The sequence below is a fragment of the Rhyacophila brunnea genome, unplaced genomic scaffold (genome assembly GCF_057557595.1).
Source record: "Rhyacophila brunnea isolate RB1 unplaced genomic scaffold, BYU_Rbru_1.0 scaffold_4, whole genome shotgun sequence".
Taxonomy (NCBI): domain Eukaryota; kingdom Metazoa; phylum Arthropoda; class Insecta; order Trichoptera; family Rhyacophilidae; genus Rhyacophila; species Rhyacophila brunnea.
This window is the reverse complement of record NW_028233068.1, coordinates 21,346,206-21,362,331: the sequence shown is the minus strand read 5'-3', so window position 1 is coordinate 21,362,331 and position 16,126 is coordinate 21,346,206. Positions and strand designations below refer to the sequence as shown.

At 31.7% G+C, this 16,126-nt stretch overlaps 1 protein-coding gene across 3 annotated transcripts in view; it reads left to right on the top strand.

Annotated features, from left to right (window-relative positions):
• The first annotated feature begins 7,330 nt into the window (after positions 1–7,330).
• The window catches only part of LOC147067077 (uncharacterized), a 152,959-nt gene continuing 144,163 nt past the window's right edge, over positions 7,331–16,126 (top strand). The window contains exons 1-2 of one of the 3 annotated variants that reach the window (XM_085953676.1): positions 7,331–7,625; positions 8,532–9,451. In XM_085953676.1, the coding sequence (XP_085809802.1) occupies positions 8,737–9,451 (715 nt within the window). In that variant the 5' untranslated portion in view covers positions 7,331–7,625; positions 8,532–8,736. Of the gene's footprint in view, positions 7,692–8,531; positions 9,452–16,126 lie in introns of all 3 variants that reach the window. The other 2 variants (XM_085953675.1, XM_085953677.1) reach the window with 2 other exon arrangements.

Sequence of the window (16,126 nt, the reverse complement as noted above, 5' to 3'; positions counted from 1 at the left end):
TTGTTTATGAAAAATGGCAATGCCTTCTACAATTTTCACCTATTTATTACTAAGCTTAAAATAATATCGATATTGCAAATTAAAATAAAATGTATTAGGCTCTCATAGAACCCTCCAGGTAGATTGTTTTTGAAAAAATGTCAATGTCTTCTAGAATTTTCACTTAGCTTAAAATAATATTCATATCGCATATTTTGAAAAAAATGTATTAAGCTGTCATAAGACCCTGCAGGTAAATTGTGTATGAAAAATGACAATTCCTTCTACAATTTTCACCTATTTTTGATTTGCCCATTTTAAAAAAAATGTATTAGGCTCTCATAGAACCCTGCAGGTAGATTGTTTTTGAAAAAATGTCATTGTCTTCTAGAATTTTCACCTAGCTTAAAATAATATTCAAATCGCATATTTTAAAAAAATTTATTAGGCTCGCATAAGATCCTGCAGGTAGATTGTGTATGAAAAAATGACAATGCCTTCTACAATTTTCACCTATTTATTACTACGCTTAAAATAATATTCATATCGCATATTTTGAAAAAAATGTATCAGGCTCGCATAGAACCCTGCAGGTAGATTGTTTTAAAAAAATGTCATTGTCTTCTAGAATTTTCACCTAGCTTAAAATAATATTCATATCGCATATTTAAAAAAAATGTATTAGGCTCGCATAAGATCCTGCAGGTAGATTGCTTATGAAAAAATGACAATGCCTTCTACAATTTTCACCTATTATTACTACGCTAAAAATAATATTGATATTCCATATTTAAAAAAAATGTATTAGGCTCTCATAATATAAAGCTCATAGATAAGGTAGATTGTTTGTGAAAAAATATAAAATTATCATATTGTTCTATTTTTCAAATATTCACTACATTCTTATCGATGCACTGGAAAAAATGTATTAGGCACTCATAAACTTATGTAGGTATATTTCTTTATAATCGATTAAAGACAATTCGTTTTTGATTATTGTTTAATAGTTACCATGGCAATTTCTTTTAGAATTTTCGCATTCTTACTAAATTTAAATAATGTATAATGATATTTTCATACTAGGCGAATGTATTAGGTTCTTATAAAATCCCTGAAGAGTGTGGGTAGTAGATGATGGTTTATGAAATACAAAAGTAGGTGTCATGATACTATTTACTTTAGTCTACATTCTTATAAAAGCACTGGAAAATGTCTAGATACTCATACAACCTATGCAGGTGATTATATTGTTTTTAAGCTATTTTTTGAAGTTATACTTCTATTGGCGCGTTTAGGAAAACAGATCAGAGTGTATTTTTTGCGTGTTACCAACCGCGATGTAACACATAATTTTTATAATTTATATTGCATTCGGGGTGCGTAATACTTTGAAATATTTATCGTTGTGTTAGGCGGAATAAAATAATTTTAAACCAGCGGCACTCAAATAAGAGGCCTTTTTCTGACTGTGTAATTTAAGAAGATAATTAAAATAGTAATAGTAAATAATATAAATAAATACGGAATTAAGCAACAAGATAATTTTAAACCAGCGGCACTCCATTTCAACTTCCTACCAATAAGAAAAACAATTAATTTGGATAGTTCGATGAACCAAAGGAACACTTTTATTTATTTTGTGAACCTGATTCTAAATCACCACACCAGAGCTAGTCAAAGAATCTAGGTCTAAGTTTGTTTAAAAGTATTCATATTTAATAAAGAATGCTACATTAGTAAAACATGTGTATTAATTGAGTACCTAATTTTATTAAATTAATTTATTATGATGTTCATACTGTGTTCTTGATGCTTGATACTCTTGCTTTTTCGTACATGTTGGATTTTGATTTGATTAAAAAATAGTTTTATCAAAATATTTCCAATTTACTAAAAATCAGAACTTTGAATAAAGTAGCATGCGTCTTGTCTGTATTTATCTCAAACAATGACATTAATATGGACGAAGCATCTAGAAAATAAAATGACACTCACTTTGTGTCGGGTCTGCCGGATGGCGAAATTCATATTTTAATATCGGTATCCTACGCTCAAATGAACATTCTGCTTGCAAGCGGTCTGGCAACACCGCTGGATCTGCCCATACAAAATTTCTGACTGTCAGGTTTCGACTCCACCGTTATTATTGTGTTACAAAATGCCAATGTGCCTAGTTAAAAATTGTAAAAAAATCTACTAAACACTCCAAGAAAGATGGGATATCACTTTGCATGTGTTAGTATTATTTATTATTTATAAAATGCCATTTTAAGATATTGATGAATGTTTATTCAACGCAATTGAATGACAGAAACCATTGGACAGTCAGTCGCCTGTGATTCGCTGGGCTCACTTGCGTCTAATCTCCGATAAGTCGTAAGTAACCGAGAATCTGTTTCTAACGCAATGAGTCATGACACTAATACGCCATTACAATAAAGGTTATATTACTATAAATTCTCGAAGCTTGTATCGCATAATGGAAACGGATACGTCAATGGTCACGTGACATCTACCTATACATCTGTGAATGACTTTCATGCACAATTTCTCGTGCGCGCCGGGTATGAAGTGAGTCGTCCATTTAATATGTCATTGATCTCAAAGGCTGTTTGAGACTTTCACGGTTGTTCGTCGTCGTAATTGATTTTTGGGTTTTCACCGCATGGACTTCTTCCTTCTTTCCTTGACGTTTCGGGCTAGTTGCAGTGTAGAGGCCATTATCAAGAGATATCATAATATCATAATCAAACATAATAATTATATTATAACATATCGAGGAAAGAAGGAAGAAGGAAGAAGTACACTTGGTAAAAACCCAAAAATCAATTACGACAAGGTATTTTTACTCATGTTTTCATCTACACTTAGTTATACTTTTATAATTTATTCAAACTACTGACGAAACCAATGGGAAATTGTATTGGTTTGTCCATTATTTCATGTTTCCTACTCCAATTAGATTCATATACCTACATTTAGATATTTATATTTGTATAGTAATGTTATGATTTTGTAAACGATTTCGTAAACTTATATTATTATATATTTTGATATCACAAACAACTGATTCAGGCGAATGTGGTGATGAAAATGTTTTATAAAGTGCATTATGTAAAACTGAGATTTTTTTGTATTACAGTTATTATATCGAATATTGCACATATTTTTTGAAAACATATTGAGCGTTCCGGTTCGTAAAAGTTTCTATTTGGAGCACTGTTCTACTTCCAGAAATATTATCATATGCATCAATCAATCAACGCAATTCATTTAGTCAATTTTGTGACTATTTTATTTTTCATTATAGGTACTTACCTAGGTACTTAAGTAGGTACCTACCCATTGTTTTAGATTTAGATTTAGCAGGGAGTATAATTCTACTAGGGGTATATCTATCGACTCGACAGAATACGAACGATGCAATTTAAAACAGTTTGGTGATAAATTACATTTTAAAGAGCTTTAATAAATCAACGCGTAGATAGGTACCTAGGTGGTAGGTACCTACACGGCAATGGCGAAGGTGACATTTGGGAAGAGGTATGCTATGGAGATCTGACAAAAAGAGCACTCTTGTCAGGTATAGGTACCTACTTACGAGAAATAAGAAGAAAATACGATATTAATATTTACTAATGAATAGGTAGGTAGGTACACATTAATGGCAACGACACACTAATCTAATCCAATGAAGCTTTAAAAACTCACTGACGACATAAAAATGTATATACTTATACCTATCTACATAGAAATTATCTTTTTTAAATTATCTAATTATAATTATTTTGGACTTGGAATTAATATTATTCGCGACGGTTTTAGGCTCTGCGATAGGAGCCTACCATATTTCTTACAATTTGATAGACTGACTGAGGTTACGTTACGGCACATACTAAAAAATACGACAATTTCTTGACAAATAAGCCGACATTTATTTACGTCAAGACAGATGACGCGCTGTGGTACCTACCTATATTTTTTTAAACGTTTGCAGATTACTTTTCAATCTGTAGATATATTCTTCATTTTTCATTTATCATTCATATTACGACATCTGTCGTTGGCAAATTAAATTATTTTTATAGAATATAAAATAATCTAGTGATGAGGTACCTACATTAATATTAATATGTCAATATGAAATAAACAAACATTTTTCTTAAGAAGGTAGGCTTTAAAATTTTAAATAAGTAATCGCCTAGTATGGTGCTACAAGGCACACGCCTACTTAGGACGTAAAAAAGAAAAATATGTTTTTATTCAACTATGTAGGTAGGTACCTAACTAGGTAGTAAGTAGGTAGATAGCTATTACCTATACCTAAGCTTAGGTACAATTAAAAAAACTTTAATAAAATGTGCGTTGTAGGTACAAACAGTGGCGGCTGGCCTTAGAGGTCAAATAGTCAATGACCTCCCAAAAATAAATATCTTACAATCTATATACATTATACAATGTCAATTATCTCCTATATATTATTATCTTACGCCTTTTCCCGTTTTGGCGAGCGATTGTAACGTGACGCACACTAATGTATATGCACATGTATCTAACCACCATAAACACACACGTATCTCAACTCTCGCAGTCATTCGCTGCTCGGTCAGTTTCATGAATGCCGAGATTCATATTTTTTAATAATATTTCTTTCTCTCTCATTTGTCATATGTGAGACAGAAAGAAAGCACAAAACACGCCTTTTTTTCATATTGTTTTATCGCTTGCATACACTAAATTTTGGTCATTGCTGAAAACGAGATGGCTATACTATTTTCAATATGTAAAATGAAACAGAATGATATAAAACATCTAAACAAATATTTCAAGAGTTTTGTTCTGTGGTACAAGGTCTCGTTTAAGCGGTAAACCTTTTATTCTTATTTGTTATCGCTTATTATTTCAAACTGACCATTGTTGTCTGAAAGTTTCATATGTTATTAATTGTAGTTCAGTTTAAATCCAACCTTTGAGTAAAACCCATCGACTGCATTTTCTGTATTTAAACCATTGTATACAAGTTACCGATTAAAATGTAATCTGCTACCTATATTAATCATAAAGTTACCTTCTAATAAGATCAGTGGAAATATAAAAAGTGTTTATATATAAATTATCCCGCCATTCCATAACACTAGGTATTATAATGGAGTTTTTATTAAATATGTTTGATTGTTTTAATCGTATGTACTTAAATAGTATTAAGTACAACAGTTATTAGGTGTATAAATGTACACACAACGTTTGGTTTTTGACCTAATTTACAAAAAAATATAACGTGTTGGGTGCAATTTCGGTTAACGATGAGTTGACAACGTGAAAAATGGAAACTTTTTTAAGGGTAAGTAACCTACCTATAACAATTTCTAGCACTTCTTCTATAATGTATAAAAAGCTAATTTGCAATACATCTTTTAAGTATACAACGAAAAGGCAAATTAAAATAATATATTCAAAATTGACCTACTCCGTTTTCAGGCTTAAAGCCGCTAATGGGTACAAACATAAATTATCAGACAGATGCGTCAATCTGCATCTTTTGTACTTCGTCCTTAAAATGATTCACTACACTTCGCCTAGAAATTGAAATGTGTCGTAGGTATAGGTACCGAGAATAGCTATAGAGAAAAATCAGTTTGAATAATAGCTAACAAACTAATATCAAATGATTCCTATTCTCTTAAAGTCCTGTGTACAGTGTACTACATGGCCCCCAAATCCTGAAGCGGGCCCCTAGGCTAGGATCTTTGACGGCCCCCCTACCTATCGCTAAACAGTGTGACGCTCTACAGTAGCGTTTTCCAAATGGTGTACGCGGTAAAATTAGTAATGTGTATGGGTATTTAGTGTTTCTTTGTATAGGTATTTTAATTTATCTATTTGAATTATGGAGTTGTCGAGTATCGATACACAATTAAAAATTGTATCGTACAACCACATAATTTAAAAAAACTTAAAAATTTTAAAACTTAAAAAAAACTAAAAACATTATTGAAGATAGATATTTTTAATATAAATTAGGTACTATAAATAAAAAAAAATTACTATTCGAGAGAATTTGTGATGTGTGCTTATATCACTTATCTGGTCGACTCGCCATGCCGGGCCCTTCCTGAGCCCGGGCCCATAGGCTAGAGCCCTATCAGCCCCCCCTTTGTGGAAGCCATGGTGTACTATCTACTTAGTAATGTGATTACATAGGATTTTAGACAACATATTTTGATGCTGAATGTGTCAAATTATAGCCGATAGACTGTTCCAAATAGATTTTTCATAATATTCAAATGATAAATAGTTGCAACTTCCTGTAAAAAGTAAATATTTATCGTAGGTTAGATTTGTGTGAAAAGGTTTCGCTATCAATTAATTCAAATTTAAATTTCTGTCACTTTTTATGACATAGGTACCTAATGGTTTCATGATAAATTTTGAAAATAAAAAAAGTGGAATTTGTTTTCACAACTCTGGATAATTCCGGATTGGTTTATTGATTTATCTAGATTCTCGCAAACTTTGGTTATGAATGAATTTTGTTCCAATTTATTTCATTATGGATCATTTGAGGGCAGAAAGAAAGTCAATGTCACAAGTCATGTGTACCTACCTATTCATTTAAACAATTTCATAAAAATAAATTTATAAAATATTATTCTGTAAAGCGCTTGTGGCAAAGCGTGTAACAAAATCCTCTGGTGACTGCACATGAGAACCACTGGTCTAGACTGTAGGTAGCCAAATAAGTTCCTAACAAAGTTAAACATAACATCCGTATGTAAACATATTGTTGATAATCCCTGTTAAATTAAAAGTTTTAATATTTTATTGATCGTAGCATGGTATGGGTAGGCATTTTGTCTTACTTATATAAGATGTGAATAAACAAATAGTACAATAAACATAAATGTAGCTACGTTTCAGTCTAGCTATACACACCTCCATAATTATCAAATAGGTATGCTTTATTAATATTTACTTAGGTATGTTAACAATAAAGGCAAAACGAAGCCATATATTGTATCTTCCATAAAGCAAACAGAAAACAAAAAAGCTCGCGAAAGCTCTCAACCTCTTATCACACACACTAAAAAGCCCCACTTAAACTTTCAAAGGATGCCGCTTAACAAGCCTACCTAAAAACACTTATTATCTTCCCGTTCCGATTGGTTGGCTTCAAGTCACTCCTACTCTGAACAATTCCACCAATCACGACATTCATCAAAAGCCTTTCATCTCTTCCGATTCCCCGCCATTGGTTGAAGCAACTTTAAGCTCCGCCTGTTTGAAGGTGCCATCCAAGTAATTTAGCCGTCACTCTATTGGCAGACGTCTGCTTTGATAGGCTCCGACCAGCAGATTGAGAATACGCTATACGCTAGGAACACGCGTTTGCCGCTTGCCCGCGATGCAATTATGTCATTTTGAACGGGTTTTAGTGAAATAAACGGGTTTAATCAGCCTCAGTGACGTTTTAATTAACTCGATGTGTATGTGTTTCGTTCCCGGTAGTGTTTTTTAGTTTTTCGACAGCCGATAACATTTGAGAAAAGCGGTGTTTTGTGACTTTTAGACGGATTTAACACAGTGTTTTGTGATATTTTGACGTTTGAATTTTTTCAAGAATAAATTAATTCAAATAACTAACAATGGTACCATCTCAGAAATCTACAAAAATAAACACCTATTCATAGACTTAAATCCTTACAAAGTTTACTGTGAGTTTTTCTTCAATTTCTTGAAGGATATTTTATTGTGGTAGAGGTAGCTGGTAGACAGATAAAAATATATTTAAGTAGGTACCTACCTACTTCAAATATATCTAACCTACATAGGTACCTATTTCATATAGGTACATTTTTAGATGCTTATATGATAGGTAGTAAGTATTATACCCATTAGTAAGTACCTATATTAAGGTTTTACGATAAGTATTCCTAGTAGATATTGAAATCCTAAGTTAATTTGGTAGATAGGTAGGTACTTTCCTTACTCATAAGTATTAGGTACATTGAAAGTTAATAATTACTACCTAAAATCTTTAAAAATAACAGCAATCCTATTTATTCTTAGGTAGATAGGTATCTATCTATTTACTAATCATTAGCCATCCCTACCACTAAATTAAAAAGGTAGTTTATAATAATATGATTCTTATTAAAATGATATAGGTAGGTACCTATAGCTTCGACGTGTCAAACACCCAATTAAATCTACCTAAGGCATATGGAATTTAAAAGACTTAGACAGGTAGGTAGGTACCTACTTAGGTATATCATACATACCTACATTAAAATAAATCTGCCCATTGATGGATACTTGCGAATAACAAATAGGTATTTGGATTTCAAATTTAGTAATATCTATAGTTTGTTTTAAATTACACCCTCTATTTAAAGTAGGTAGCTAAATAATACCTACTAGGCATTTTAAACATTTTTTGTGAAAGTTTTCATCTCATAATATTTTCCTACACCTAGGTGCACATCTACCGTATCCAAGCTAGGTATTAAACAAATATTTCTAATTTGGAATACTTTTATATTTTAATTAATTAGGTATAATAATGACATTTTGATAAACAGAAAAAAAACTCTGAAGAAATGATTAACAATGATTTTCAGTTAAAAGTGTGTTGTAACATTTAATTTTAAAGTCTAACACGAGTCTGAATCCTGCCTCGTGTGACAGTGATCTTCTGCTGGAATCGTTTTGAGTTGATGTTCCTTGCTTGACTCTAACCTGTCACTCAGGACCATTCCTATGTGGTGGCGACTGGACCCATCAGCCACGATGCACGATGACATGGAAGACAGTCGATGTTCCACGGAAGACGAGATCAGCGTCGGATGCCCGAGTCCGCCAGCTTCGAGCCCTCACTCCCAGCACGCCGACGACTACTTTAGACCGTTGAAAAAACTCAAAATGGCGCCACCGGAAAGGGAAGAGTCAAGAAGGACGGCCTCACCCGAACCTAGACTACAACCACCGACCGCACATAGACATTTCGATGGTGTAAAATCGTTTTCAATACTAGACATATTATCTCATAGACCTGCAAGAGAAGCACAAAAAATAGTGAGACCTTGGGATTTACACGCTAGAGAATCAGCGCACGCGTTGCAAAGGCTACAGCATCAATTAAGATTAGAACAGCAGCTCCAAATTCAGCAGCATATGGAACTCGGTGAATCGTGGAGAAGTAGAGCTGAATTACAATTAGAGTTGGGTGAACCTTGGAGAGCGAGAGCTGAATTACAGCTGGAGTTACAGCAATTGAGGGCCCAGAGGTTGTTGAGCAGGTCTGCAGACAGTGAAACGGGCAGTTCGCGATCCAGTTCCGGATCGGAGTGCTGCTCACCTGGCGGCGTGAGGACCCCTCAGAGACCCCGAGCGCCACCCTTGGGAACACCTTTAGATGCACTATTTCAAATGACCAGCAAGACCTTCGAAGCAAACAGCAGTGAAGCATCAGCAGGTTAGTCATTTATTTTATAAATGATACGTTTAACCAATAGATGTTCATCTAAATCTAAAATTCAGTTAGATTGAACTAATCAGTCATAATAATTAGGTACCTAAATATTTTTTCCTTAGTGACTACAGGTATTCCAAGAAGTAAAAATAATTCTTCCTTATCCAGATTCATCACATGTTTTGAGAAAAATAAAAAATAAATAGATATCTACTTATATAATTAGTAACTTATATGCCTAGGTATCTATCTACCTGTCCATTAAATTTATTTCGTTATAATAAGATATCTAGGTTGGAGTATAATTAGAGATAAAATTTTAAGATCCATCAATCGTATTCCGAATATTTTGGTACCTAGATATGTACCTAATAGTTCTTAGGTAAGTACGAATTTTTACAATAGGTATTTTTTGATTTTGGTCAGCAGTAGAAGTAAAGTAAAAATTATTTATAAAATAAAATTATTCGGGCACCCACCTACTTAGTATTTACCTACATACCTAATTAACCTAATATATGACATATTAATCAATCTTATTTAAAAAAACAACATACCTAACTACGTATATCTTGGTAGGTAGGTACTTAGTCCTTATCAATGAATTATATTCTAGATTTCTCCAGATACCTACCTGTTGTCGATTGCAGCAATTAAGTAAGTATTTCCGATTAATTAATACACCAATTAAATGTATCAAATTGAAAATAGAGAATTCCCTACTATACTTACCTAATTATTATTAAAATATTCAATACCTAGGTGTGGATAAGTAGGTAGATATAGATTTCCTGTACAAAATTGGCCGGATATTAACTTGCAGTGCTGTTGGCATTGGCGTGCATAATATTTTAGTAATCTTGAAACTAAAATAGACAAAGTTGACCAAAATCTTTAATATTAAATTAAAATCATGTTATAGCAAATCATTGATAAATGTTGCAAATAAATTTAAAAAAAATACTTAGGGTAGGTATTTGACCTATTATGTAGGTACCTTGGTATTATTTCAATTGAATCTGTTATTTTGGGGTACCTACCTATCTATATACCTACTTATGGTTATATTTATAGGTAGGTATGTAGGTACCTATCTATAAAATACTTGTTTAGTAACATTTGTGCATGGATTCGTATGTAGATAAGTACATAGGTACATTAAATTTCTGCGGATGTAATTTTTAAAACAAAATCAATCTCCTTTATTACATTTTTTTTGTTTTAAAAGTATGAAAAACATGCCTAGATAGATACGAAATATTGTGATGTAGGTAGGTACCTAATATAATAAATTAATAATGTTTAAAACGTTTGTGTTTGTCTAGCTAGATAATTGTAAATACTAATTTAAAAAAATGATAACTAAAATTTCATGTATTCACGTAGGTACCTACCTACCTAGACTAGCCCTAGAAAAAACAGCCATTCCGCAAGTAATTCATATTCTACAAAGAATTTCAAATAAAAAGATTATAAAGCTTACCTACATAATTCCAAGTAGGTAACAATAATAAAAGCCTTGGCCCTAGAGAAGTATCTAGGCAGTGACGTCTCTAGATAAAATGCCACCCCTAGGCAGCGCCAAAATGCCGCCCCATTTTTATACAGTATTTTTATCATCCTTTCATGACTGCAGTATCTAAGAAATGTTCTGTATGGATCGATTACTAACAAAATATCAGACTAATTATTCGCAAATCTGCCCGTGTCGTTTCTGGTCATCAAGGACGTCGAAGGGCAACGGCAGTAAACTAGATTTTGCGAACCCGAAAAAACCAGTGAGCTGAATTTGTTAATGCAAAGATATTTTCGTTATTACTAAGTTAACACATTTACTGCTGACTAATGGCCAACTAATGCAAACGCGCCAGTCGCGTTGTCAGCACTAAATGAGTTAAGGTAGCTATTTCTAAATATTCCAAATGATTCTTCTTGATTTGCCGCCCTTCGAGTAACTGCCGCCCCCAAGCGACGATCAATCTGCCTACCCCCACGGGACGTCACTGTATCTAGGTATTGCCAAATTACATTTAAGTATTTTCGTTGGCTCTGTAATATCTATGAATATTCAATTTATAGATAAATTTTATCCTCGAAAATTACAAATACCTATAGGTATATGAAGTAGTTACCTATACTTACTACTTACCAGATGCCTAATACCTACGTATATGTAGGGCTTTAAGAGAAAACGTGAGGCATGCCGCATGGGGCAACAGCTATTATTTTTGAACCCCATGAAGAAGAAAATTCTAGTTTTGGTTTACAATATTTTATTGCATTTCACTATTTCCCCCAGGAAACTCAGAATAATATTTCCCCACTGTGAAATTATTTGAGAAATAAATTAGGTTCAATATCATGAAATGCTATTGAATTTTATTTATAATATAAACTTAATTCTTTGGGTTTTTTCTATTTCTTCTATTGGTCTTGGGAGCAGTCACACCAACTGTTTCTTATTAACTTAAATGTCCACTAGTTTCAACGTTGCCAGTTAGAAATTTACCATCCACTAATGTACGTTGATTGGATTGCTATTAGATACTAATTCAAAATTTTATTGATAAATAGTGATTACCTAACAATTATTAGTTACTTATTCCATATGAAATCTCGTTAATAGTTTTCCGATTTCAGACTTATTGAGTATGCACCTTGTCTATAAGTAGATCTACCTATCATATCAGGTACCTACCTACGTATATAATATCTACAATACAATAATATTAAATAAAAAATATATATCTATGTGAATGGTATGGTATGGATGTGAATTTAATTTGAAAAAATGTTTCTGTAATCTAATAAATGGAGAATCCTCACAAATAAGATGTTATCAGTGATTGGGAGAAAAAGGTGTTGTGTTTAGTTGAGAGAAACATAAAAGAATCACTGACGTGCTACAGCTACACGAATACAGAATCACTTCAAATCTATCGGTATTATAAAACAGATATCTTCTGTAAACACATAAATAGGAATGCTCAGTATAGATATTATATAAATCTAAAGCATTCATTTTCTTTATATGATAATACGTATACCTACACACTGTAAGAGAATAGGTACGTCCATAGTATGTTCATACCTGCTTACATATCTAGCACTTTTTCTTTAAAATACCTACTTTCATTAAATCAAAACTAAAATAATTACATTGTTTAAAAATTAATTGAAAGCATAAAATACTTTGCAATAATCTGGTAAATTGTCTGCCCTGTTTTCTTAGATTGAGTTTTCCTGTATCACTGTTTCATTTAAGTGTAACATTATAGGTTAAGCCCATAGGCTAAATCCTGATTCACTATTTTACCTACGAATTTTGTCTTATTGGTATGTAGGTAGGTACTTATTTGTATAATTTTGTTGGAGGTAAATTATTATCAGTTTTCTACCCGACGTAGAGTAAGGCTACCCAGATCAGCGTAAAGAGAAGTAGGTAACTATTTTTGTAATCTTTATTTAAGGAATAGGTAGACACTTCTTTACATGAGTACCTAATTCAGTGTTGCCAACCGTACTATAATTATAGTACAATACTATAATTTTGATTCGGCGACGGCGAAGAATGTAAAATACTATATTTTTACGCCAAATATGCCAAAATACTCTAATTTTAAGGGATTCAAGACGAAAAATGTTCCTGTACTATATTTTTATCAGAAATATTATAATTTTTACGCCTTTGTACTATAATCAGCATAGAAAAAGATGGCAACACTGACCTAATTACACGATTTAAATGAAAAAATAAACATTTTTTAAGATCATCAAAAATATGGATAGGAATGTGAAAAAACCTATTAAAGTCACTGAGATATATACCTACCTACATACATATGTATTTATTTGTATTGAGATAGAACCGAAACGTATGAAAATACAGTATTTTGGAAAATAAGATTTTTTTTTGTATATTCAAGTACCTACTTTGGTAGTTACTGCATCCAATTTTATTGACATATTAATTCACTCGCTGGAACAGTATTTAATTATTATATATTTAATATATTATACTTACACATCGCAAGTTTTCTACTTTAAATTTCTGCAAGAAATTCAGGAATTTTGATCAGAAAAGTGCTAATACCTTTTGATAAAAAAATGACCAGAGCGCAAAAGGTTTAAAAAGGATAAATTTTAAGTAAAATACGAAATCGGTTTGACGGTTAATTTTGTTATTTTTTTTTACAAATGTAGCACTTACGTCAAACTGAAGATGCATTCAGCAAATTTTATAGATAAGAAGACAGAAGACTATATCTGAAAGAATATTAATCTTGTTGTTGTTGCTTCTTGATGTTCCCCCATCCTTCCAAATATAAATATTTATTAAATACCATAATGTTTGGACATCTTGCCAAGTTTTAGTTTTAAAACATTTTACCTACTTATTACAACTTTCGGTTGGAATTGATTCAACGTCTTACTGTTTATAATAATTAGTAGATGCTTTGTTTTGAATAGCACATTAAAAACTGAGTTAGGATTATCAGAATGGCTCTATCGTTCGTAGGTATACCCTAGTCATTAGTTATTTAAAAATATTTTTTCGTTAACACTATATTATGTGTGGGTATACCTACATACAGTGGCTGAAGATTTTTTTCTACTATAAAATGGTGTTTTTGTAACCACACTGTATTCAATAAATTTTATTATTTAACTGCCTCGCTATCTTTAAGGCCACACTAAACTTAGTAGAAAATTTACACGAATTTAAATTAAGTTTTCATGTATTTCTTATCGCTTGATAATAATTATTTTAATTAAGTGCTACGTATCAAATGCTAGCTATTTTTTTATAATGAGGACTATTAATTTGTATATCATTATCGTATGAATTATATTTTAGTTGAGCTATATGGAGATTTTAATCGCGTTATTATTTCTCACCCGTTTTGATTTGAATCAAATTTAAAAGTAATAAAATTGTTGGACTAAATGCATTTTTATATTGCGTCTATCAAAATTACTTGATTTTAATTACAATGAAAAATTACACCTACCTACCTACTGTTTTTATTATGTAGATACTTACCTATTGGCAAACTAAGTTATAAAAACCGGTGTAATATTAGCAAAAAGTCATCATGTAAGCACCTAACTATCTAAGGGCATATCCACTAAATTGAAACAGAGGAAGAATAATGATTAGATATAATGATGGGCCGGTGGATTTGAACACAGGGCTCGGAGAAAATTGATATAGGGCGCCGATCCTATTATTTCGGAGGAGTTATTTTAAATATTTGGTCGGCTTTATGATATTACGTACCTGCGCGGTTTATTGTGGAATGAGGGCGATTTTTTTTTAAATAGGTAAGTTAATTAATTATTAAACAGTACCTATGTCTATGTATACATTATAAATTGTTATAGTTAAAGTAGATACCTACCTAAATAGTAGATATATATTATATAGGTACTAGTCTAATATTCAGTCGTAGGTAACTGCTATGTTATAGTCTAATAAGTAGATACCTACTCAATGGATTGAATGAAAATATTCAAATAGCCAAATATTAGAGAAATAATATCAAATTGCGAATAAAAATAATTCAATGGTTGTGGATAAAGAACAGATATGGTAAAAATATTTACTAGTATAATAATATCTAGTATCTAGGTACAAGGTAGGTAAAGGTAACACCTAGAAAAACTATCATCCAAAAGAGGCAAGAGAACAAAATGCTTCAATTCGATCTCTACGATAACAAGTCCAACTTATGGGATTTTCACATTCGTTTGTCCTATTTTTTATCTGTAACTTATTTTTTATTATAACGGATTTCATTTAATAAGTATAATATACCTACCTAATGTGGGTAGGTATACCTTACGAATAGATTGTGTTATTACTTTTTACGGATTTTTTCTTTATTACCTTAAGTAGGTACCTTGATTTTCCAAGTTTTTTTTGTGCTTAAATAATAATCTAAGGTTACTTAAATAATACGTCATAATCGTTTGCGTGGCCAGATTGTTTTCAGGGTGTAAAAAATTAGGCTTAATCGTAACCTGCCAGTAGAGACTTCACGTTACGCAGTGATTATTCAATATAGTGGCATAAAATACACAATACTTTAAAGTAAAATTAGTCTTTGTATTGCATCTACATACAATTATTATTATTGAATTCTACAGATACCTAATAGATAAAAAAAAAGCATTATCTTCATGTTTATACTTAAAAATGTGTTTACTCATGTCATTGCTTAATGCTTATAATAATGCTCACATAATTATTAGAAACACACATACTTACGTAGGTAGGTACTGGGTATGGTAGACAGGTAACATTTTCTTTTAAAAAATGTGTGACCTTTTTATTAAAAAAACACATCGACATTTGGTCGACAGTAATAATTCCTAATTGAGATATAAGCCACCCTGAAGTGATATTATTAAAAAATTGGGCTATTACAGAGTAATCTACTGGCTTTGCTGTCTATCTAGGACTAGGTAGGCATAGGTAGCGGTGAACAGGTGAATGCAGTGCTGCAAATGATTTATTTTATATTTAATTCTTTTCATCATATCTAAATCAAACAATATCATCTCAGTATCAACATAAAAATGTTAATTTATGTTTTTAATTAAATTAATGTTACTAGAATTACTAGATTTATGTGTTCAGTATTGGCAAGGTATTCCTATGTAATAACAATACAT